Source organism: Furipterus horrens, unplaced genomic scaffold, assembly GCF_987537825.1.
Source record: "Furipterus horrens unplaced genomic scaffold, mFurHor1.1.pri manual_scaffold_12, whole genome shotgun sequence".
Lineage (NCBI taxonomy): Eukaryota > Metazoa > Chordata > Mammalia > Chiroptera > Furipteridae > Furipterus > Furipterus horrens.
This window is the reverse complement of record NW_028327182.1, coordinates 3,032,390-3,057,910: the sequence shown is the minus strand read 5'-3', so window position 1 is coordinate 3,057,910 and position 25,521 is coordinate 3,032,390. Positions and strand designations below refer to the sequence as shown.

The 25,521-nt window shown below is 49.0% G+C and overlaps 1 protein-coding gene across 2 annotated transcripts in view; it reads left to right on the top strand.

The window, feature by feature from the left end:
- Nucleotides 1-5,788: 5,788 nt before the first annotated feature.
- PDS5B (PDS5 cohesin associated factor B) overlaps nt 5,789-25,521 on the top strand; it is a 78,559-nt gene continuing 58,826 nt past the window's right edge. For both annotated transcript variants that reach the window (XM_090258923.1, XM_090258922.1), the window contains exons 1-8: nt 5,789-5,912; nt 8,775-8,978; nt 11,070-11,156; nt 11,274-11,371; nt 11,998-12,124; nt 17,748-17,828; nt 22,280-22,420; nt 24,576-24,691. In XM_090258923.1, the coding sequence (XP_090115049.1) occupies nt 5,805-5,912; nt 8,775-8,978; nt 11,070-11,156; nt 11,274-11,371; nt 11,998-12,124; nt 17,748-17,828; nt 22,280-22,420; nt 24,576-24,691 (962 nt within the window). In that variant the 5' untranslated portion in view covers nt 5,789-5,804. The remainder of the gene's footprint in view (nt 5,913-8,774; nt 8,979-11,069; nt 11,157-11,273; nt 11,372-11,997; nt 12,125-17,747; nt 17,829-22,279; nt 22,421-24,575; nt 24,692-25,521) is intronic.

Here is a 25,521-nt window from a genome sequence, read left to right as displayed (position 1 = left end):
CGGGACGCGTAGGAATGGCGGGGACAACTTAAGTACAGTCAATCTGAATGAGTAAAGGTTAGTTCAGGCCGAATGGTGGGTTAGTGGTGACATCCTGTGCACGAAGGACCGCTTTTTGGTTGGGTGGTGGGAAGGTACGGAGACCTGGCCCAAAGGTTAAATCCGAAGGGGCGGGTAACATACTTTGTTTTGTCCCTTTGCTCTTGGATAGGACCCCCGAGCTTTTCGGCCGCCCCGGCGGGGAGCCATGCTTCTGGGGGTGCAGGGGTGGCTTCCCGGAGGGCACCACCTGCTGGTCGCCTGAGGGCCGGTTGTGGGGTTCACCCCCTGCACCTCAAACCTGGTCCGGGGAGGGAAGACAGCGTCTAGTAAACATGGCCAGGTTGGGATTTTCGGGGTGGTTTCACTGGGTTCCTGCGACTCTGATCTTCTTGTCCCCATTAGGTTTTTAAGGAAAATCGTCGTGAAGATGACAGAGCCCTGCCTGTATTTCTTCCCAGATCAGTTAGAAACAGGATCATCGCGGCTGGCCTTGCCCGGTCCACGCTTTGTCCTTCTCTGTTCCTGCTGTCCCTTGTTCAGGATTGAATGCTAGCGTGATTTTTTCCTCCCTGGACCTATTAGTGTGATTTTTTAAAAAAAATCAGTGTTTTCTTTAGTGACTATTTTATTTGAACGTATTCAGTGGGTGCATAAGTAGTTTAGTATTCGAATGTTCTTTTGTGTTTTTCTTACTGTTCATATGAACATAAAGTGTAAATACTTACAACTGTGCATATATCAATTTTTAAACTTAGTGGCTTTCTGTTTTTACCCTTTAAAAACAGGGAAATTCTAGAATATTGTAGTTTTACTATAAGTTAGTGGTAAGTTAAAAACTTATATTTTTAAAACAGAGAAAGGAATTAACTGGCATGCTGTTGTGTAGTGTGTACAGTACGTGAGGGGGGTTCTGACAGGTCAGAGCCACGCAGATTGCTTCCTGACCAGGTTATTCCTTTCTCCTCTTCGTCGTGGCTGCGTCCCTTACGTGTGAGTAACTGGAATTCCCCAGAGGTGAGCGGCACTCGGTCAGATCGTGTCCTGGGCGGACGCTGAAGCTCAGAGGAGCAGCTGTGCGGGGCGTCTTTCTCCGCTGATTTCCCGTAGCAGCCGAAGCTCCTATTTCTTCCTTCCCTTGGCTCGTCTGCACTGACCCCTCCTTTCCCCTCCCCTTCTTCCCGCCTCGTTTCCTTACCTCGTCGTCTGGTGTGCGTGCGTTCTTCCTTTCCGACACTCGTAAAGATCCCCTGCCCGAGCCCACGGGAGCGTTTGCCGCGGTCGTTCTGTGTGTGTGAGCGGCGCGCCCCGCCCTCCATCCCCAGACGCAGAAGGCCCAGGCCCCGTGTTCTCCGCCGGCCCCGCCCGGATCAGTGCAGGTGTCTCCCCCAGGGTCCGTCTCGGCACCTCAGCTCACTGCACATCCTCCTTCCTGGTTCTGTAAACCCGCAAAGCTTGAAGCTGTGGTCCTGGGGTCGTTCCTGGCCTTGGCCTTTCCCTAGGATGGTAGGTCCGCACCTCCAGTTGCCTTCTAGACCAAGCCTTCGTCTCTCTCTGTTCTTTCCCTGTCTGTATTACAGTGAGGGCAGGGGTTCCATTTTGCTCATTACTGCATTCCTGATGCCTGGCATCATATGTGGCACCAAGTAAATTCTCAATAAATATAGAAATAACTGACTTTCCGGGAACCAGAGCTTTGAGTCTCGTAAGCAATCTCCCCGTTCTTCTGCCGTTGTTCAGAGGTGTGACTCACGTCTCTCGTGCTCTCGCCCTCCCGTGCCGCCGGCCGCTCCGTCCTGCTCACCCTGAAGTTGCTGGCAGTCCCCCGGCCGGCTGTACCGCGCTTGAGGCCCCCTGTCCGGGCCCCGCTGCCGGTGGCGGCTGCCGTCTCTTAGTGCAGTGCTGGTCCTCACACGCCCGGGTTTCCTGGGCGCCTGCTCTGTGCTGGGACCTGTGACAGATGCTGCCGTGAACTAGCACCCTGGCCTCGTCTGCAGGAGCTCGTGTGGAGGAGAAGGAAGAGGCGGAAATAAGTGTGTCATTGACTGTGGGGTGGGGAAGGCTAATCCCCGCACGCTGTGTGGGGAGGAGCCTCGTTCTGCCCCGGGGGTCAGGGGACGCTGAAACATGGCTCCAGACTCGAAGGTACAGGACAGAGAGTTTGCTCGTGAGTCCGGCCGGTGAGGACGCTTGCTCTGTGCTCACGGGGTATCCCAGACCCCTGCGCGCGGTGTCGCTGGCCTGGTCCCCTGCCCCGGCCATCACTGTCAGGCTCCCCTGCGGCTCTGCCCCGCCCCGCTCCTGGGGGGTCCCCTCTCACTGGCCTGGCGCTCGTCTTGCGTGACAGGTCTTCCTCGGCGCCTTCGCCTGTGCCCCTGGTGTTCCCTGGCGCGAAGGACCCCCAAGGCCCCCCCTGGCCCAGACGCCTCTCTGCGGGTAGAGCTGCCCGCTGGCCCTTCCCTGCCCCACCGTCCTTTTCCCCCAGCAAATGGGGGCGAACAGTTACTTCCCAAAGACTGCCTGAAAGTTTTCTTTCTTTTTTTTTTTTTGGACAGCTTTTTTGAAGCATAACTGATATACAAAACCCCCACCTACTTAATGTATATAATCTGACGAGTTTGGACAGATGCACTAACAAACGAGGACATTGCCACGGTCAGGACAGGAGCGCAGCCGTGACTTCCGCTTTTCCCTGTGCCCGGCGCGTCTGTTTCGTAAGAACGCTGCCCGTGGGCCGGCCTTCTCGGCAGAGCCTGAGCGCGCAGCACCGGGCTGCCCCCCCTCCGGCCGGGGCAGCTCACCCAGCACATCTGCGGGCCCACCCCCGTCAGTGCAGGGGGTGCAGTTTCCCCTCCTTTTTAAGGCATCCCATTGGACTTCTGTGCCGCTTTTTCTTAATCCAGGCCTCTGCTGCTGACCGCGTGGGTGCTGTTTCTGCCTTGGCCGTTGTGATGCTGCTGCAGTGCGCGTGGGGGTGCCCATCGCCTCCTCAGGGCTGGGTGTCCGTTCCTCTGGGTCAGGGAGCCGGGATTGGGATTGCTAGAGCCTATGCTGGATGCATTTAGGGAGAGAGAGAGAGAGAGAGAGAGAGAGAGAGAGAGAGAGTGTGTGTGTGTCTGTGTGTGTGTGTTTAGTGTGTGTTTAGGGACCTTTATCTGTTTTCAGTTCATCGTTTCACATTCCCACCAGCAGTGAACAGGGGTCCCAGTTCTCCACATCCTCAGTGATACTTGAATTTTTTTTTATAATGGCCATCCTAACAGGTACGAAGTGCCGCCTCATTGCGGTTTTGATTTGCATTTCTCGGTGGTGGAAAATGGAAAGCTTTTCCTCTAACGCCAGGATTCCCACTCCTGCCCTTTCTGTTCAGCGGTTCTAGCCAGAGCAATCAGGCAAGAGAAATAAGTAAACATTCCGATTGGAAAGGACAAAGTAATACTACCTGTTTGCAGATGGCATGATGTTATGTGTAGAAAGCCCTAAAACCCTGGGGGAAAAAACCCTCTTAGAGCCAGTAAATTCAGTAAAGTTGCAGACTATAGAATCAACATGTAAAAATCAGTTGTGCTTCCATGTACTAACAGTGAAGTGTCTGAGAAGGAAATTAACAAAACAGTCCCTTCACCAGAGCATCAGAAAGAAAAAGTAACAAGAGTAAGCTTTGCTCAGGGTACTGCAGACTCGTATGCTGAAAACAAGACATTGACGAAAGAAATAAAAAAACACACAAAGGAAAAACATCTAGAGTTCAAGGACCGGAAGACTGGTTGTTAAAATACTGAGTGATAGTGACAACTTTTTATTTTGTTCTCCCTGTCCTTTCTCCCTGATATGCCTGCCCCACCCAGCTTTTATGTATGAAGGTTCACGTTGGGTGGCTCTGTCTCTGGGGTGTCTGACATTGCCCGTGGAGCTGTCCTTTCTGAGCCACCCCACACCGTCTGGCTCGCTTCAGCTTTATACTGGGTTTCCCTGTCTGGTAGGACACGTGTGCACTGCGTGTTTCTTTCAGCATCTTGCTGTTCTTGGCCTTGTGCATTTACCTTAATTTTTATTTTTAATGTTAACCTTTCAACAAAACTTGAGCATCTTTTGTTAGATTAATTCCTGGGTAGTTTATGCTTTTCAGTGTAAACTGTTTTTAAACTTTTGGTTGCTATTGCTATGAATACAATTGATTGTTTTGCTTTTTGAAATCCTTTTCTGTGAAATAATTATGGACATAACGTTGCAAAAAGTAGTACACAGAGTCCTCCCGGTGGGGACCTCTTATCAAGTGACTAGAGCACAGAATTAAGTCCGGAAGCTGACTTGGTGGGTGCTGTTGGACTCTAGGCCGGCTGGGTGCTTCCGTCCCCGCCGGCCCCCTGTGTGGGGTGGGTCCCATGGGGGGCTCCCTGTCGCCACGCCATCCAGACTGAGAGATTTTATTTTGTGGAAAGATTTATTATTTATTTAGTTAGTTTCTTAATAGTATTTTTTCTTCTTAGTTTTGGTAAGGTATAAATTTCCTTCATGTTACTAAATTTTCAAATGTTGTAGCAAAAGTTTGCAAGATCAGCCTGTGATTTTTGCTGTGTTCATCCTGGGCTTGTTTTCGTTTAATTCATTCATTATTAGGAAGTACTTCAGCATTTTAAAATGTTTGGAGATTTTCTTGTTCAGATATATCATAGTTCTTAATTTTTCAACTTTTACAAGTTCTTTTTTGTTCAAGTCTCCTAGTTTCCTTTTTATAACTTTCGTTCCTTATGTATGTTCTCGAGTTGTCTTCTGTGTCCTGGAAGTACAAGTACAGCGGTCCCGTGACCGGGTCGTGTGCGCGTCTGCGGCCTGGGTGGCAGGCCCGCTGGCTCTCTGAGGTCCGGCTCCGCTGGAGCCCGCAGTGCCCCGTTCCCGAAGGTCCTTGGTTGGTGGGGACCTGGGAACGCTCGTTGTCCCGGAGACCCTGTCGTGGGGACTCCTGGAGGCCTAGAGCGGAAGGGCTGTCCTCTGGGCAGGACCTGGCATTACCGGCCTTGGATGCTTGGGCTGCTGCCCGTGGGGGTCACTGAGTCCGCGGGTAGAGGCTGACTGGCCACCTCGGGTGACGTGGCCCCAGTACCTGCGAGGCCTGTGGCCAGCACTCGCTGGCTGGTGCCCCGTCCCGGTGATTGCTCTGCACTGCCGTCAGCGGGGCGGCTGGCTCTGCTGTCTCCGCTGTCCCCGCTGTCCCCGTGGGGGGGGGGGCACGGTGCGCTCTGCGTTCCTGTCTCCTCTGCGCGGTGTGGCTGGGGCGCTGTCCCACGTTCATGTCAGGAAGGCCTGTCACGTCACGCTGTGCCTCGGCAGGCTCAGCTTTTCCTGCTGGGTTTGCCCCGTGGGGACAGCGTCCCCGAGGTCTGCGTTTGTCGGGTGGGCGTGAATGGACGCGACGTGACGCTGCGGTGCTCCGTCCTCGCCTGAGGCGCCTGCGCGCTCGCTGGTGTGGGTCCTTGCAGTTCGCGGGGCTTTAAAAACGTGCTTACCTTGGACATTTCTTTCTGTCCTGCGTAGATGGTGTGGTGGGAGGGTTAGTGCAGATGTGAGTGAGAAGGGCTGAAATGGAAAACTTGGGGACTGTTCAGTGAAACGCGTCCCGTTGGTTAGAGGCGGGGATGCTGCAGGGGAGAGCCGCAGGCTGTTGTTGGGCACGTTACTTTGCACGGGTTGTGAACGTTGTTTACGCTTAGTCTTTGGTTTGCATCTAACAGCTTTCCTGTTTCAGGGGTGAAAATATTTCCATCATGGCTCATTCAAAGACGAGGACCAACGATGGAAAAATTACGTACCCTCCCGGCGTCAAGGAAATCTCTGATAAGATATCCAAAGAGGAGATGGTCCGGCGCTTAAAGGTGAGTCAGGTCGCGTCCCACATGTGGGGCCCCGTGCGGGGTGTGGGGCTCCTTGAGGGCTGCGTCTCGTTGGGGCACCTGGAGAGAGGATGCGGGCGCGGAGCGGGGCCGGGAGAGGGCCTCGGGGGGCAGCGCGGAACCGGGGGGCCTCGGGGGGCAGCGCGGAACCGGGGGCCGCCTTAGCCGCTGCGCAGGCGCGCGCTCCGGCTCCGTGGGGTAAGGGACAGGCCACAGGGCCCGCGTGCATGTTGGTGCGGAGGGCGTCCTCTCCTGCTCATGTCATTCATGTGATGAAAACACCCATTTGGAGAAAGGGAGTTTTAAGGTTTTGAACTGAGGACTCGGGCTGTATTTTACCTTCTCCCGAGTTATTCGAGCGTAGCCCGCGGGGCTTCTGTGTCAGCTCTCCTCCCCGCTTCGGACGGGCGGCAGTGGATCGAGGCTGGCGGGGACCTTGCCCAGAGGGGGCTGGTGCTCCAGACAGCCCTCCCCTGCTTGGTGGCAGGGACGGTCCCTCATGATTGTTCAGGGGGTTCGGGGACCGAGTGGCCGGGGGAGAGTGTTGAGCTGATGTATCAGTTAGTTCAGGCGTTTGATATTTTTGAGTATTTTGTCCCTTTCCAGGTTGTATTTACTTAGTCATTTATTTTGCCGACACGTTATTATTTACTTATATTTCAGAACTGGAAAACTTGCCTTAATTAACTATTGAAGGCCCAGGAACTTTAAAGCAAAGCTATTGAAAGCAATATTAGAAGTTACTTAAAGCAATAGCCATTTTATTATAAAATAATAACATAATATTTTATTACAAAATGGCTATTGATTGTAAACTAGCTGTCACTGCATGGTTTATTTTCATCAGAAGAACCCTAATACGACTATAAATTTCATGTAAAGTCTGAGTATCATAGCTTTATGCATAAAGTATCAGGATGTCAGATATCAGATGTTTATTATTCAAAGCGATAGATATCTTTGAGCAGATTTAATTTACCAGTATGTGGATATTTTATCCAGTTTGGAACTTCTATATATTTTATTTAGAATAGCCAAGCCACAAGCCCTTTCTGTATGAGACGTCTCTCCTAGTCCGTGGATTTGCATTCTCTCGACCTTACAGAATTTTGAGGGAAGCAGATACATTCACTTCCTCAGGTCTGTTTATACTTCAGCAGCGACGGGTAAACAACCCTCTTGTTTACGAAGAAACTGATGTTAAGCACAGAGACGACACTTATGAAGCGATTGGCATGTAGCGTCTTTTAGGGATGTTCTTTTCTCAGGCATCTTTTTTAATTTAGGGGACTCGTGAGTCATTGAGGAGCTTACAACACCATGTAAGCCGTAGGCAGGCGTGAGGAGCCCCCGTCCTCCGGCCCGTGACGAAGCGCGCGTGAGCCGCAGAGTGACGGCGCAGGGCCTGCCTCGGTGCCGGTAGGACGCGCCCGTTACTTCGTGGTGCTTCCGCGCAGCAGCGGTTTGGCTGGTGGGCTTCGTCTGCCTTAAGTTCTCTGCCTTCCCCTTCCCGCTGCCTCAGCAGCCTCTTCAGAGCGTCCCCAACAGGATCTAGTGTGGGACGATGATAGTTTTTGACACGTACAAGTACAGCTGTTAAGTTTTAATAATTATAACAATTTGTTAACGTGCCAGGTGTCCTGTGTGTATAATGTCTGGGGCTTCCTGGAACGTTTTATCGACAACATGCTTACCTCTCGCTCCCCCGTGGCGGGACCGGAGCGCGAGTTCTCCGCGTGCAGGTCCTTCTCTCTGTGACACGCGAGGCCGTCAGAGCGCACGTCTTCAAAGCGCTCAGGCGGGGAAGTCCGGCGTGTGGGCGTGGACGTCGCAGCCTGGACCCCGCAGGGGTGGCCTGCTGCTCGTCCGGCACCTGCCACCGTGGGACCGAGGGCCTCCCCGGGACGCCGTGCCCAGCTGCTCCGGGCGTCCTCCAGGGGGGGGACGGGCGTCACTTGGGAGTCTGGCTGGACAGCAGAGTGGCAGTCCTTGCCGTCTGTCTCCGGGACCAAGTCCTAGATAAGATGCTTGGTGGCCAGCCCACGTGACGATTAGCACGCGCAGTGCCACCAGTGGGTGCCAGGGGGTCCCCTCTGCTGGCCCTGCCGAGTCAGGCACTTCCGTTAGGTGCCCCGGGCCGTGGGGCTGCTCACACTGAAGTGAGAGGGGACGCGTCCCAGAGCTCAGCCTCGGCTCTTCCTCCCGCTCTCGTTTCCCCCACTTGTTTCATGTCAGGGTTTCTGAAGAAGGTTCCACTTCCTTGGGTTCCCTCTGCTCCCCTGTACGAGCCATGTGCCACTGCGTCCTCCCCTGAGCTGCTGCCCGTGTCAGCCCGGGTGGTAGTTGTCGGGGGCTACGGTGGTCCCCCCTGAGAGCTCTGACGCCTAAGGGTGCTGTCACCCTTTCTGCTTAAGAGCGCTTCTGCGGCGAGTGGGTGGTCTGTGGCTCAGACGGAGAGATAAGGAGTCGTCCTGGGCTTTCCGGGGAAGGCACTTTTCCTCCCAGTGGAAGGAGTCGACGTATTGTTTCAGAAGCTGCTGCTGTCGAGAACACCCTCCCCTTCAGCTCCGTTGCGACAGCGAGACCAGAGGCACGATGTAAGGGGAGTTGTCGACTTCAAGTCTGGTTGACAGTACGATGGGTCACGTAAAAGTATTTTATTTATTTTTGTAAAGAACAGATATTTGCCCTGTATTCTTAGAAGCTCTTGTTCTCTCAGGTACTTACAGGGGAAGAACAAAGACCTTGATTGGAAGCTCACCCTTTGCATTAGCGTGGCTTTTATTTCCAGTGACTGTTTCTACACGAAGGGTTTCATTAATGGGTTTTTGTGGTTTTGTGCAGATGGTGGTGAAAACATTCATGGATATGGATCAGGACTCGGAAGAAGAAAAGGAGCTTTACTTGAACCTGGCTCTCCATCTGGCCTCCGACTTCTTCCTCAAGCACCCGGATAAGGACGTCCGCCTGCTGGTGGCCTGCTGCCTCGCGGACATCTTCCGGATCTATGCGCCCGAGGCCCCGTACACGTCCCCCGACAAGCTGAAGGCAAGTGCGGGGTTCAGGGCCTGCCGCGGCCGCCTCTCCGGCGCGGGTGGGAGGAGAAGCATTCGGGGGTTCCCTGGTTCCGCGCCCCGGGCGGCGGCGGGCGTCTGCGGAGCCGCGTCTGAGTCCCGGAGCCCGGCTGTCAGCGGACGGCGTCTGACCGTCGGTCCCTCCTGTGCTGCTCGCGTCGTCGTGCGTCCCTTGGGGTCACTGCCGTTCCCTTTTGAAAATCCACAGTGAAGGCCGTGTTTAGGACGGAAAAGACGGTGTCTGGCGCAGACCTGAGTTTGTGGGAATCCGGGTTCATTCCACGGAAGGTGTGGCGGGAGTGGGGTTCAAGGAAATGAAGGAGCACAGGTTCAGCGAGCGGCTGGCAGAGGCCCCCGGGGCGCGGCCGCGGTGGCGGCAGGGACGGCCGTGCGGACGGGGTCTTCGCAGCACGAGGCGGGGGCGGGGGGCGCTGGCGGCGCAGACGGGGGTCCGGGGCGGGGCCGCGGGAGGCCGTGGGTGCCCGCCGTGGAGCGCGGGCCCCGGTGTGGGCGCTTTCATCAGCAGCTGCCCACGTCCGTTGTGTGTCGCGCTGCGGGCGGCAGGGCGGTGTGTGCCATTGAAAGGTGGAACTGGGGCGCAGTGTTGCGCGTGGCCCAGGCGTGGCCTCGCATGCCGGCTGGGGTCTCGGCTTCCCACTGTGAGCCCCCCCCCCCCCCCCCGGGTGTCTCGGGCACGCTCGGGAGAGGGGCGTGCGGGCCAGGGCGCGGCACGGGCCCCGCCTCGGTGGGCTTCGCAGCCATGTGTGCCCGGGCTCTGGGGGGGCCGGTCCTCCGGGGGGGCCGCGGCTTTGATGGGGCCGCTGGAGAGCTGAGCGCCAAGGGGGCCTTGGGATCGCTTCACTTGGGAAACTGCGGCGTTGTCTTGTTTTTTCTGGTCAGTTTTTGGGTCTTACTTTAAATAGCTTTTTAAAATTTTATCGGGGTCGTACTTAATAAATTACTCACTTTGAGGTAGTTTTCTAAATACTTCTGGAACAGTTTTAACTCCCTGCATCAGAGTCATCGTTTTCTCCGTCTGCGGTAGCAGGGAGAGAAAATGTCACGCCCCGACTCTAACCTCCCCGCCGTCGTCTGTGGTCGTCGGAGACCCCTCATTCCTGACCCCACGCTCAGGTCGGGGGCGCTGGAGCGGCCGCGGGACCCTCTGTGTCCTCAGGCCGGAGGGCTTTCTCGTGGGGACGCATTTCGTGCAGTGCTGCCAGAGTGACCATTTTTGAAGGATATACTTTTCATAGTATTTTTCTTGAAAATCTGTATAGTCATCTGCATATTTCTTCCCTTTTAAAAATAGGCTGTTTATTGTTTCTAAGGGAAACATTTTTTTATCTTTTTATTGATTGAGTAGCATGCTTCCTTTGCAGAATTAGTTTTTCTAACTTCAGCCTTTTTCAGACTTCTCCAGAACATTATCGCCATAAAAATTTTACCCAAAGTGACATTGAACCTATTTCTGTCCAGGCACAAAGCAGGTTGTTAGCAAAAAACCAAAAGCAAGAGATAGGGATAAATTGAAAAGTGGTGGGGAAAACAAATAACTGTAATAATTAGCTAGGAAGCTGGACAAGGCAGCTTGTAGAGGTGTTTTTGATATTCCTAAGCTCCTGCGATCTATGGTCTTTTTGCGTGGTCATTTTCTGTGGGAATTTTAAGGCTCCTGAGCTGTGTTCTTGCTGTGTAATTGCCACACGGAGTGCTGTTTCAGCAAACCCGAGCAGCTCAGAGGCATTGCTGCCTCTTAGAGTCTGACAGAGTTAGCATGGATTTTCATCTACTTAGTTTTTAGGTCTTTTTTTAACTTGCCGGAAGGTGAAGTTTTTCTCTAAGATCATGGAAACTGATTTCCTGTTCTCCTGTAAAGGGTAATAAAATAATTGGTGTTTTCACATAATGATGTCCTTTTAAAAAGTTACAGCCGGACACAAGAGTTTTCTTGGTCTTTACAATTGATCGTGATAGATACGCACTAGCGCTGAGTTAGCGTTGGGAGTTTTGTGGCTATTTTAAATTCACATTTGTAAACTGATCAATCCTTTTTCTTTTGAAGGACATATTTATGTTTATAACCAGGCAGTTGAAGGGACTGGAGGACACGAAGAGCCCACAGTTCAATCGGTATTTTTACTTACTTGAGGTAAGCAGCGCATTGTGTTTGGAGATGACATTTTAAACTCGTTTTGTGTGCTTTTTTGTGCTTGTCTGTTTTCACTAATTACAATGATTTCTTTCATCTTTTTTCTCTTATTTTTAGAACATTGCCTGGGTTAAGTCATATAACATATGCTTTGAGTTGGAAGATAGCAATGAAATTTTTACACAGTTGTACAGAACATTATTTTCAGTGATAAAGTAAGTTTATTAGGAATATAATTTTTTCAAATATAAAAGATTTTTCACATTTAGATTAATGTGCTTAACTGTTATGGTGCATATTGGAAGGCTAAGAGTTGTAAGAATTCATCGTTTTTATGGATGTTTTAAAAACAAACAGAACTTAATCAATTTTGTGATGCACATAATAATACAAGCTTGGCATTAAGGCAGTCTATTCTGTATACCCAGTGTAAAAATGTTTTTTGGATTATATTTCAATCTTATTTAAATTACATTTTGATGACTCCTTAATTCATGTGAATATTTTAATTATTTGTGTTCTTTAAAATTTCTAAAATTACCTCTAGTAAAGCAATTTGATCTTTGGAATTTAAGATAAAGCTGAGGTTGCCTTTTGACTTAATTGCTTTTGATTGTGAGACTAGTTGGAATTAGGGAAAAGCAACCCTGGAAATGCAGAGAAACACGCATCTTGGGCGCCCCTGTAAGATTTAGGGAGAGAAAGAGGCTATAAATGGGCGTAAAGGGTTTGACCTAGTTAGTACTTTTGTATCATTTAAAGTGTCACGTTTGTCAGTGCCATGTGGTGACTGAATTATGGATCTTCTAGTTACGCCCTGAATGTCTGTTTTGAATTTCAGCAATGGCCACAATCAGAAAGTCCATATGCACATGGTGGATCTCATGAGTTCTATTATTTGTGAGGGCGATACCGTGTCTCAGGAGCTTCTGGACACAGTTTTGGTGAATCTGGTACCTGCCCATAAGGTAAGCAGCAATTTCTACTGAGAAATGTCTAAAGCCTGATAATGTTAAGCCCCAGAATTTGTCCTTCTGTTCTAATATGATTTATCCTTTAACCTTGGTTTTGGAGAGTGTTCTGTTGATTAATACTAATAAATAGTAATTGTGTTTAATCTTTAACAGACATGCACTTACTAATCACAAATTAAGTGAAAAGAAGTGATAAAATATCTATAATCACTCAGTTTTGAAAACTAGATTAGATCTAAAAATTCAGATAATATAATTATTAGGTAAAAATAATAAAGTACCCATAAAAAGATTAAATATGTGAAAATAATAAAAAAAACATAACTAGATATATAAGAGGAGAAGGTTTAAAAAAGTAGAAATGAAAAAATATGGTCATTAAAATTAAAATCTTTTTGGATTATAAAAGATATTTAGAGGAATGGGAGATAGATCTGAGGAAATTATGTATTTAGTTGCCCAAAAAGTTGGTTTTTTTCTGTAAATGATTCTAGTAGTGCTTAGTTGTCTCTTTAACTTCATTTAAAACAATTATGTTAGATTGTATTGTGACAGCTGTCATATCAGCGTGCATTAATAAAAAAAAGTTCTATCAAAATGAGTGAATTTTGCGTAGCCATTTAAAAGTATTGAAGATGGAAGAAAACACGCAATATTTTCGGCATATTATGGTTTATTATTTCAAGAGGGGTAAAAACACAACTGAAATGCAATAAAAGACGTGTGTGGTGTGTGGAGAAGGGGCTGTGACTGATCAAACGTGTCAGACGTGGTTTGTGACGGTCCGTGCTGGAGATTTCCCGCTGGGTGATGCTCCCCGCTCGGGTGGACCAGCTGATGTCGACAGCGATCAAACTGGGACATGAATTGAGACCAGCGTTCTCCCTCACGGGAGAGAACCACCAGTACACTCGGCACGTCCACATCAGATGCTGAAGACCGTCTGCCCCAGCCTGGCCATGTTCATCGCGTTGATGTTTGGGTCCCACAGAAGTTAGGTGAGAAAAACTGTGACCGTATTTCCGTGTGCGATTCTCGACTTAAAGGCAACAAAAACATTCCATTTTCAACACAAACCGTGATGGACGATGGAGATTGGATACTTTACAATAACGTGGCCCAGACGAGACCACGGGGCAGGTGAAATGCGCCACCACCAACCGCAGCAAAGGCCCGTCCTTATTCAAAGGGGACGTTGTGTACAGGGTGGGACCGGAAGGGAGGCCTCGGTGAGGAGCTCCTTCTGGACGCCGATTAATCCCAACTGAAAGCAGCGCTCGATGAAAAGCGCCCAGGATGAGTCAGGGGAGAGTGCGTGATCTTCCTTCAGGACGAGGCAAGGCTGCGTGTCTCTTTGATGACCAGGCAGACACTGTCACGGCCTGGCTGGGAAGTTCTGGCTCATCTGCTGCCTCCGCCGGACACTGCGCCTTGGGGTTTCCGTTTATTTCCGTCTTCAGCACATTCTCTTAATGGAAAAAAATTCAGTTCCCTGGAGGACTGCAGAAAGCACTGGGACAGTTCTTAGCTCAAAAAGATAATAAATTTTGGGAAGGTGGAATTATGAGGTTGCCTGAAAGATGGCAGGAGGCGGTGGAACAGAATGGGGCACGTGTTGTTCAGTAAGGTTACTGGTGAGAGAGAAACCGATCACTTTGGGCCAGCCCAGGAGACACAGTGGGATTAAGAAAACAAAGGACGCGAAGACGTGAAAAGCGGGTGGAAGGGTCCAGTGTGTTCAACTGTGACTTCAGAATACCAAGCAGAGAGGGGAGAAGGGCTCTTCCAACAGGAACTTGCTTACCGTGTTCCAGAGTTGATGAAAGCGATGAGTTTACGGGTTAGGTAGCAAACGTATCACGAGCAGAATGAACAGAAACCCCAGTGCAGGCACGTCTCAGAGAGTGTAGATCGCTAGGACACCCTGTAAAGCGCCGCGAGGGCAGAGGCGTGTCCCCGCTCCGTGGGGTTGGGGTTGAACTGCCGACGTTTGGTAAGAAGGAGAGATGCCAGACGTAACGGAACTCAGTTTCACAGCGACAAGATAAAACAAACTGTAGGTGTGCGTGCATATCCCATTCGAGTGAAATTGAGACATTCATATTCATTTGTCAACAGATCCTGAAAAAACTGCTTTGTGAGTATTTGGTAATGATGGAGATTTAACCTGAAAGTAGTGAGGATACAAGAAATAGTAGCAAAAAAAGAAATCCTCTAAATGAGACAAAGACAGCAATAATGGTTATAATGATTAATTAGAAAATTAAGAAAATGATCTTAAAACACTGGATACAAATAACATAAAATTGAATGGAGTTAATGAGTGATATGATCCTTGTGATGATCAGGAATATAGATCTGTTCATTAGCTTTTAACTTGAAGAAGTATTTGAGTTAAAAATTTAAGGACTACAATAAAGGAAGCGTTACAATAAATGTAAATGGCCCAGATTTACTAAAGGTGGATTATCATATTTGATTCAAAATAACCTGGTCATTGTTAAGAAGAGATCACAACAAAAACACTGTCACAGAAATGGTGACAATAAAAGGATAGAAAAAAGACTTGCCAGGCACTGAGGAAGCTTTATTAGTATTCGATGGAATAGTTTTTACTGGGTGAGGAAGGGGTTTGCACAGTGGGTTAGTTTGCAGGAAGATACCTAAACTTCTATGTGTGTGAGCTCAGCATAATATAAATCATAAACCGAAAGAAGAATAAAGAGGAGGAAACTCAGTTTGGTGGCGATTTTCGCTCAGTCAGTGATAATAGATCAAGCCGACCAGCAGCCTGTAGGAATATTGAGAACTGACACGTGAGGGTAACACGTCTGTAGCAGTCATGCTGATTATGTCAGAAGAATGATCGTAACAGCAGTCACAGCACATGTAGGAATGGTGATTAGAATGACACATATTAACACTTGCGGCAACTTAAAATGTTTTTCCATCTGACTTTATAGCTAAGTGTCCATTCAGGAAGTTATAAAAATATCATCAGAATATACAAAGTCTATTCGGAAAGAAAGAACGAAGAACATGAATCATTGAGGAGAAAACACAGTGACATGCTACAAAAAGCCAAAGGTGGTAATCCGGGAAGTGTATTAAATGGGCACACCCTTGACAAGGTGGATCAGAGAAGGGGAGATGGTCACAGTACGGGGGGGCGGGGGGGACACGACAAAAGTGGGCACACAGTTGTGAGTGCGCCAACCACAGACGTTATTCTTAGGTTACTGTTACTCATTGTGCCACTTTTCATCCGGCAGCCGTGACTCTCCTTCTGCCCCGCCCTGGGCACAGCGTTACAATGAAGAGGGGAGCAGCCGACCGTACAAAGGTCAAGGGCAGTTCTATGAACAGTATCTTATGACAGCATATTTGGAATTAGACAAATTCCTCGAAAGTCTAACTGGCCCAGTTTGTTTCAAGAGAGAAAAATCTTAACTTTTAACCAATAAAAAATTTAATGTATTTTAAAAACCAGCCAGAAAGCAAAAGCCTTCTTTCCTGACAGCAGGAGCGACCACAGCGTCCGCAGTAGCGCCGACACTGGCCGCAGGAGCCCGTGCGCCCGTCGCCAGCAGGCCTCTGTGACTCCCTTACGTGGCACCGCGGTCTGTGTTCTGCAGACTTTCCCCATTAAATAAAAGGAAGGAACGTTCCACCACCCGCTCCGCGTTTGTAGTCTTCATGGGGAACTAGACAAAACCAAGCGACGAAGGAGACCCATAGGCTGATGTTACTTAAAATACAGGAGCATGAGTTCAGTACAGAGCAACAGCAGTATCAACGGTATAAAGGAATATTGATAAGGAGCAAAATGGCTGTGTTTTAGGACTGTGAAGGTGGAATAACATTAGAAAACGTGAGCAATAAACTAAGATATCTGCGTAGTAGATCAAAGAGAATATCGATGGATGTAGGAAAGAACATTAGATAAAATTCAGTATGAAAATGCAATCCACTGGAAAATGTCTGAGTGCGCGCCTGCGCGTGCGCCCGCAGTTGGACAAACCGATTTACAACCCACAGAGAAGCGCCCACGGCCAGTACCGGCCAGAGGGTTCTGAGTAGGACTGAGGCGGCGGGCGCGTCCCCTGCTGGTGAGGTCTGGTGTCCTCCAGCCCCTTCACTGTCACTGGGCGGCAGCAGCCAGGGACTGGCCCCGGCGGGGGTGGGGGGTGGGGGAGGTGGTCGCGTGGGCGTTACATGTCCCTGGAGGTCATTGGGGGGAGCAGTGGGCCCTTCAGTGAATGGTTTTAGGGCAGTTGAGTATTCATGTGGGAAATGATGCTGGGTTCTTACTTCACACCATACCCAAAGACAAATTAGGGTAGAATAAAGAATTAAATCTGAAAAGCAAGCCTTTAAAATTGTATTTCAGCTTGATTCGGGGTGATGAACACACTACAATATACAGATTTGTACACCTGAAACCTACGTACTTTTATTAACCAATATTATCCCCTTAAGTTTAAGTAAAAATTTATTTAAAAACATAAAACAACATCTTAACCACAGTGTGGAAAAGAATTTGTTAAGAAAGCTATAAAGCACAAGGAAAATAAGCAAAGATTGACATATGGTCACATATAATATAGGAGCTTCTCTATGCTCTGTGACACCCTGACCTTCATTGACAAGACAGACATAGACTAAGACGTGTTATGCATGTAATTGACCAACGTTTAGTGTATAGAATTTACAGAGAAACTCTAAAAATAAATAAGAACAAGAAGATAGAATTTTGAAAAACAGCAAAGGTAGAATTTACAGAAAACTTCATGTATGTACAAGGAGTCATGTATAAGACATGTCATTTAATGTCTATGATTAGGAGAGTGAGGGAATACATTGCAGCTTATTATGTAGTAAAATACTAAATACCTGTTAGAAACGAATGAAATAATACAAAACAAGCATCAGTGCAAATCTAAAAATAAAAATGTGCTGAATGTGAATTTCAGCTTCTTTATTTCCTGGTTTCTGTAATATGTTTAAACTAGAATATGTACTGACTGCATCTTAGGTCTCTGGTGTCGATTCCTTCTATTATTATCAAAATCTATTCAGAGCTAGTTTTCTTAATTTCCTCTTTGCACGCTTGTTGTTGTGTGCTTGGCTGTCACTGCGCCCCGAGAAGTGCTGGAGCCCGGCTGCCCCGGTCGCTGGTCCTTCTCCTCCTGTGGGCGTCCCCGCCCCCCGGCCCCGGTCCCCGCTCCCCTGGAACCAGGTCATCCTCTCAGGACGCTTCGGTTCTCCGGCACCGGAAGTGAAGCAGCCTGTGTTTGTGCGCAGCTGGGCTGATGTGACTTGGGACTCGATTTAGAATGACCGGCTCCTCTTGAATCTGACAAACACATGTTACCTTTTCTGTGTGGTTTACGTTATGTCATGAACAAGAAGAAAATATCCTTGTTTAAATGGATGTTAGCAACATCCTTAGTCTTTGGAGGAAAACGTGGCTTTGCCTTCTCTTTTCTTCTCAGCGTTAGTTTCTCATCCGTTTCCTTGAGTGGCTTCTTTGTTTGTTTTCAGTGGCTTTTTGAATACAGGTCATATTTTCTTTTTCACAGAGAACTATAACATAGATCATGTTTCTCTTTTTCAGAACTTAAACAAGCAAGCGTATGACTTGGCAAAGGCTTTGCTGAAGAGGACAGCTCAGGCCATCGAGCCGTACATCACCAACGTAAGTCTCACAGACTCGCTGTCCGAGGGGTCAGCCAAGACGTTACAGGCTGCCAGAAGCGCGTTTTGGCAGCTAGTACGTCCTCTTCATTCTGTACTGTTTGTAATCATTAAGTAATGTGTTTTCTTTCTCGTTTAAGATTTTTCTTGGTTAATGTTTCCTAGAAGGTTAAGGCTCACCTTGCTTGTTCATTCATTCGCTGCCTTCAGACGGCCCAGGAGCTAGAACAGCTTCTGTTTGGGTCAGCACGATGCGCCGTTTTCTACTGTAAGAGGCAGCTAAATGTGATCAGATAAAAGTGGAACTTTGATTATTCAGAGAGATGTTTACAGCTTTTTGAAGATTAAATAGATCAAGACCTAGTGACTGAAGGCAAGTACAGTGGCATTGGCGGGGTGCTGGGCGGCTGTGTTGCTTTGCCTGGGAGAGAGCCGTGTAAAGCCCCCTTTCCGGAGAAAGGGGGGGAACTACGAGGAAATGAGCCCTTTCAGAATTGTCCCCAATGTACTTCGTTACGATTGAGCACCGCGTGTTTATTTAGGGAAGTGTATTTCGGCCGCTGGGCACCCTCTCGAAGCCACTTGTAAGTCCCCTGGGCCCTGGGCCTGGGCCGCCTGCTGTCCACCCTGCCTGCCTTCAGGCATTTATTGGGGTGGCCGGAAAGTTTGCTTTTTTTCCGTACGATGGCACTAGTAGTGCTTAGTTGTCTTTAACTTCATTAGAAACAACTTTGTTAGATTCTGTTGTGACAGCTGTCTTATCAACGTGCATTAAAAAAAATCAAAATAGGTGAATGTGTAGCCATTTTAATATTGAAGATGGGAGAAAATGCACAACATTTTTGGCATGTTATACTTTATTATTTCAGGAAGGGCAAAAACGCCACTGAAACACAATAAAAGACGCGTGCAGAGGTGGTGTGCGGGGTTTCGTGTCGGAGGTTTCTTGCTGCCTGAGGCTCCGCAGTCAGGTCACTAGTGATCAAGGCATCCATTGGTAACAATCATCGTTATACCGCACGGGGGTTAGCCAACACGTTCACAGTGTCCAGATCAATAAAGTTATTGGTGAAAGTGAAAAATGTGTCTGTTGTTTTACAGAAAAAACCCTGCTGGCTTTGTGGCCAGCCCAGTGCTTCATTTAAACCTGTCTTCTTGGAAAAGGCGAGAAAGCAAGCTTTTTATGATTACAGAGGCACTTAATTTTCCTGAGGTTTACTGAAGGAGAATTTTTTATATAAATAAAAATTAATTCAGTATATAAAATATATCATAAAAGATATGCTTTGAAAAGTAACATACTTTAGCAAACAGTGCTTTGGTGGATCTCAATTTTTGTTTCTGGCCATGGCCTTCAGTGATTCTAAGCACGTTATGATTTGGGAAAATGTCTTTGGTTTATAAATTGTTTCAGGAGCTGGAGAATCAAATCATGTAACCTATCTTAATAGCTCCAAGATTGGCAGGGAAGTCTCAGTGTTGATTTCTATAAGTTTCGTGAGACGTGGGTATTGGCTGGGTCAATCGGTTAGATCGAACGGATTTTTGTTGGCTTATGGGCACTTGAAGTGTGTAGACCCAGACTTTCGCACTGTCTCCACGGCCCCTTAGCTGCACTAGGTGAGCTCCTCCTGGTGGCTGTTTATTTAAATTGATGCTGCCAAGCCAGGTGCTTTTTAGGGGAACACCACTTATGCCTTCTTCTGGCACAAAAATAAGAAAATAACACTACCATGCTAATATTTTTTCTAGGAATGGGAAATTAAAAAGTTCAAGGTAGAAATTCAGTATTTGTTGAAGCTGGGTTCTTTATACTATTCTCACAAGATCTGTGCATGTTTGAAAATATTTATAATAAAGGTTAAAAGAAAGATCAAAGGACCAAGGCAGGACTTGAGCCGTCCCAGGTAAATCAAGGTGAGAACATTTTCTTCTCACTTCATCGGTGTTCCTGCTCTTGGTTCTCGCCTGCAGAAGCAGAATCCCCACACCCAGACTTTCTCCTTTAGCAGAAGCTGGGGAGCAGGAGGCACAGACTTAGTAGGAGGGGCCATGCACACTTCCAGTCACCCGTGTGTCCCCAGGGCTTTGGTATCGTCTCCTTCCTCCCGTCACCTTGCCTGGTGCCTCACCTGAGGGTGGCTGAGAGGTTACCAAGATCTGCTGTTCCTTCCTCCCTTATTCCTTTATCCATCATCTTTCTGTGCCTCGCACCTGTGCACGTAAAATTACTTCCTAATGGACGAAGGTGTCCTGTAGAATAAAATGAGGACTGTGTTAAAAGTTCTTAGCATTGTGAGCTTGTACACTTACTGGCCATGATTCATTTACCTTCCTGGTAGGAAATTAGAAAAACTAGAGGTAGGATACTGAGGTGCTGATAACCCTACCTGTGTTCCTTTTTTAAATTTGTGTCTGTTTCAGTCTTATGCATAGACACGTTCAAGTTTGTTCTTTGTAGTGATTGCTGCATATATAGGACTTAAGAAATCACTGGTGTTGTGGATTATTTTTTTAAATAGAATTTGTTGTAACTTGACAACTCAAAACTAAATAGCGTATATGTGTATTTTAAAGTTATTACAGTATCAGAAACAAAAACTACATGGTGACAATTTTAAAATTGCCTATATGGATCACTTCTTGGTAAATATTATTTTCCACCAGATCATTTTAATCAGAAGTTTTAAAAGACAGCACAAAATTTTCTTTTTGTTGTACTAAAAAAATTGTTTCAAGTCCATCTTGATATAGGTAAAATTTGGTTAAATTGCTTAGCCTCAGTTTTTGCATCTGTAAATTGGGGTTAATAATGCTTGGGTGATGGTAGAGAATATGTCGTTTAATGCAAAAATGCTTTTTAATTAAAGTTGCTTAAATCTGAGGTAGAATTTATTACTGACCTTTAACTCACTCATACTCCTTTGACTAGGAGGTAATTGTTATACAATAATTTAATTTCTAGTGAGAATATGAGTTACCCATTTGTAAATGAAAAACTAACATTTTTGGAACGAAATAATCAAATCTCCTTTCTCCACAAATTTGGGAGCCCTCGTGTAGAGCGGGGATTGTTATATTTGTGCCACCGCACCTGTTACATATCCATTCACTAAAGACGAATCAGTCACATGCTTCGCAGGCACTGTGCTGGGTTCGTGCTGTGCCGTGGAGGAGGCTGAATTGGAGATTATTTAAATGTTAAGTAAATATTTTTGATGGAATTTGTAAGAAGTTAAACCTGGGAATGACTTTTCTTTTTGTTAATTTGTAAGTGAGTTTTTCCCAGGCTGATAGAAGAATAGGATGGTTTGATCACCAAGGTGGTCATATTGGAAAGAATTATTGTTTTTTTGTTGAGGAAAAGTAGATTTCCTATTTGTAAATGGGAGAAAATTTGTGAATTGAAACAACCAAGCCACTTGATTTTCAACTTAAATGAGAATTTAACATTTGGTGTCAAGAAATTCTTTTCCCACAAAACTGATAAACGAGCAGGAAAAACGAATGATTTTTAAAACCGATAAAGAAAGAATAGCAGAACAGAATTTGAACAACCCAGGCACCGAAGGGAAGCAGAGGAGACATGGACATGCGACGCCCTTGGCTGTGCACTGTGCATGTAGAGGCCTCGTTAAGCCGTGGTGTGTGTCACCTGTCCCAGAGGGCAGGCGAGGGCAGCTGGTGAAGTGTCAGGGGCCCTTAACTCCTCCTTCCAGGAGACGAGCTCCTGTGGAGACCGCGTGCCGTGTGCCCTGGGTTCGTTTGCACGTACTTGGAAGCCTTGAAATACAGAGGACCGTGACCGGCGCCCCGTGTCTTCCCGGTGGCAGCGGTATTGGGTCTGGACGTGGGAGTTAGAGTTGGCCGCTCACAGGAAACGCGTGGCCCGCACTTGAACTCTGTGTTGGTGTGGGCCTTCAGTGGGAGTTCAGTCCGTGCTGTGCACCTTGCGTGTTGTTTGTTTCGCCTCGTTTGTGAGAATATCAAAGAAGACAAAGGCTTTGCATTATAAATGTAAAATCGCCTGTTGGCTCTTACTGTAGAGGCGTGAGGCCATGCCGCCTTCGCTGTTCTCTCGGACGTGATAAGGCGAACAAGGAGGATCCCTTGTCCTAGGACACTTAGCTAGCGGAAGAATTAAGACAGCTAGTATAGGATGCAGCGTAGTAAGTATTGTAAGGAAGGATGACGTGTGTTGGTAGTTGCGCGTTTACTGATACGCTAACTGCGAGTCAGAGTGGGCTGCCTAGTGCTCATTGTGTACGAGGTGAGCTCCGCGTTTGCTCTGCTCGTGTGGCCCACGGTGGCTTCCCTCCCACTGTTAGAAGATACTCTGCGGTGCCTGATTTGACTTTGTATAAGATAATGAACTTGGTTGAAGAAGAATTAAGATTTTAGAAAACTTTATCTGTGGTGTTTCTGTTAACGGTACGGTTTCTCTTCCACAAGTTCTTTAACCAGGTCCTGATGCTTGGGAAGACGTCGATCAGCGATTTGTCCGAGCACGTCTTTGACCTGATCTTGGAGCTCTACAACATCGACAGCCACCTGCTGCTGTCCGTGCTGCCCCAGCTGGAGTTCAAGCTGAAGGTAAGTGTTCTCAGAACGGCGTGCTCCTGTCCTGGCCTTCTCAGTTCTTACCGTGGTTTCATCTGAGTGGTGGAGATGTAGTAGCATGGGACTGTTCTGTTCACGTATCTGTGTCTTGCCTGTCTGTGGATCTTCAGTTACCGCCATGGTTCCCGACAGACTGTAGCTGCTTAATTAATGATTTAGGAGGTTAGTATTTTCCAAATACATTCTCACTTTTGAGGTTAGAGCTGTACATTAAGCTTATGTTTTCAAGGCACAGTTTATAGTGTTCCCAAGCCCCTTGACGAGGCCATAAAAGCAGTTCAGGGCCTGTTCTCCACGAACCGGGAAACAGCTCCCCTCGGCCCATATCAGCGTACACTCGCCGAACGCGAACGCAGCTTTGCTTGTCAGGGAGTTCCCGGGACTCCTCCGGGAACGTGTTCCAGTTGCCTTGGCGTTTGCCTGCGCCATAAAATTTAGTTTCACTTGCAGATTTGGGGAATATTCTTTTTTTTTTTCACATTATTATAGGAAGATGAAATAAAGCTGTTTATAATTAATAATCTTTGATGAACCCTAGTGTACCACCCAGAAAGTTCTTAAGCTATTTGTTATATTTGTCTTTAAAATTTTTGATTTTTCATTTTCAAAATAATTGTTTAGTCCATGTTGGTAATAATTCTCGTTTTATTCTTGGGGATATTTTTGATGGTTTCTCAGGTGAGCCATTTGACTGACCTGCCTTTTCCTCTTAGCAATTCTGATGAGGCAGAGGCAAGCATACTTGAATTATTTGTTGGTCTGATTTTCTCTAATAAAAATACTGAATACTCTTAAGAAATATAAACACATAAGGAATTATCATCCCTGCTTTCAGCCAATTTAACATCTAGTATGAAAGGAAGAGGAAAAATAATCCAGATCTAATAAGAGGCCAGATATTGTGTCACAAAAGACACAGAGAGCACACACTGGGAGCAAAGGAAGCGCCGTGCGGAAGCGCAGAGAGAGAGGAAGGTGCCGGTGACCGTGGGGGCGCGGAGCTGGGCGGACGGAGCTGCGAGCGGGAGCCGTCCCCGGCGGCCCTCGAGTCTCCGGCGTGGGGCCCAGCCAACAAGGGCGTGTCCGGGCATGGAGCCAGGCCGGCTGGTCGGTGTTCGGCATAGCGGGCAGGTGTCGGTTGCTTTTTTGTTTGGGGTTTTTGTGTGTGTGCGCTTTTTTAACCCTTTGCCATGTGTAATTAGAAATTTGGATCAACATGAGAAAAAATTCAATCAGTATATAATCAGGTACAAAGAAAGAACAGCAGAAAACGTGAATTAGTCCATTACTGTTTGCATTTACAGCCACGGAGAAACGAGTCGCTCGGAGCGACGCGGGCCCTTTGGGAAAGTTTGTCATTGTCGCTCGCAGCGACGTTGGCGCGCAGAGGGTTGAAATGTTAAGTCCAGCTCGAGGCCGTCCTGACGGTCAGCCAGGGTGGGCCGGCGTGCGGAGAACAGTGAGCGCGAACGGAAGTGCGTTAGGTCACTGTGGGCGCTCCGAGGCCGGGCTCAGGCACCGGTTTGGTGTTCTGAAAACCGCCGTGCGCCACAGCTCGCACAGCAGCGCTTCCTATGTCCGGCTGTCGCAGGTCACGGTCAGTGTCAGCCCTGCTGGCCTCGTCGGTAACGGGCGTCACCCGTGGGAGGCGCCAGGTCAGCAGTGGGACCCCCCGCCGCAGGCTGCGGGAGCAGGAGCTGTGGCGTGGGCACGGGCCCGGCTCCCTCGGGTGGGTGACCGGGCCCCCCGCTGGGAGCCTTCAGCGCGCACCCCCTTCTGCAGGGAGCCTGTCCTCGGTCACCGGCCACCGGCCACCGTGTCCGATCCGGGGCCCGGGCAGCCGGGACGCGGGTTCTCCGCTCTGACGCTGGGGGACCTGAGCCTCCGTCATGAGGGGCGGGGGCTGCTCGTGTGCAGTCAGACGTGGGGGGCGTTTCCCTGGGGGGCGCCCAGCCTCGGGTCCCTGCAGGCGATTTCGTAAGCAGCCCGCCGAGCACTGGCACGCACGCTATTCCGTCTGGAGTTGATGCCGGGTCTCGGGGTGCGGTTGGAGGCGAAGGGCGCCCCGGGGGAGCCGCTCCGGGCGGCCGCCCGCACGGCCTGACCGCTCGGCCGCCTTCTGTTCCAGAGCAACGACAACGAGGAGCGGCTGCAGGTGGTGAGGCTGCTGGCGAAGATGTTCGGGGCCAAGGACTCGGAGCTGGCCTCGCAGAACAAGCCGCTGTGGCAGTGCTACCTGGGCAGGTGCGCGCGCATGCATCCCGTGTGAGCGCGCTGCGTCCCGTGCGAGCGCGCTGCGTCCCGTGTGAGCGAGCTGAGTCCCGTGCGAGCGCGCGTGCGTCCCGTGCGAGTGAGCTGCGTCCCGTGCGAGTGAGCTGCGTCCTGTGTGAGCGCGCTGCGTCCCATGCGAGCGCGTGCGTCCCGTGCGAGTGAGCTGCGTCCTGTGTGAGCGCGCTGCGTCCCATGCGAGCGCGTGCGTCCCGTGCGAGTGAGCTGCGTCCCGTGTGAGCACGCTGCGTCCTGTGTGAGCGTGCTGTGTCCCGTGCGAGCGCGCATGCGTCCCGTGCGAACGCCCTGCGTCCCGTGCGAGCGTGCGTGCGTCCCGTGAGAGCGAGCTGCGTCCCGTGCGAGCGCGCTGCGTCCCGTCTGAGTGTGTGGCGTCCCGTGCGAGCGCGCGTGCGGGAGTCCCGTGTGAGTGTGCTGCGGCGCGGCTCTGCCGCCCACGGGCGGGGCGGTCCTCTGGGACCCTAAGGATGGGGTCGGGGTTTCGGGGTGTTTGCGTGCTGGTGATGGGCCGTGTGTGTAGTTTCCCTTTTCCTTTTACCTTGTTCTCAGTAATTTTTCAAAGATGATACACTTAAACAGTTATTTCACAAAATACTATGATCACGAAATTAAAATGTACTGTCACGTCACAGTGGTTCGTTGCAGCAGAACACCCATGACTGTGGTATGGCCCCTGCACGGGACAGTTACGCTTCCTTGGACGCCGCTGAGAGGCACGATGCAGGGACACCCGCCGAGGGAGCGGGGAGGGGGTCACGGCGCCCCTGCTCCCGGCCCGGCCCGGCCCC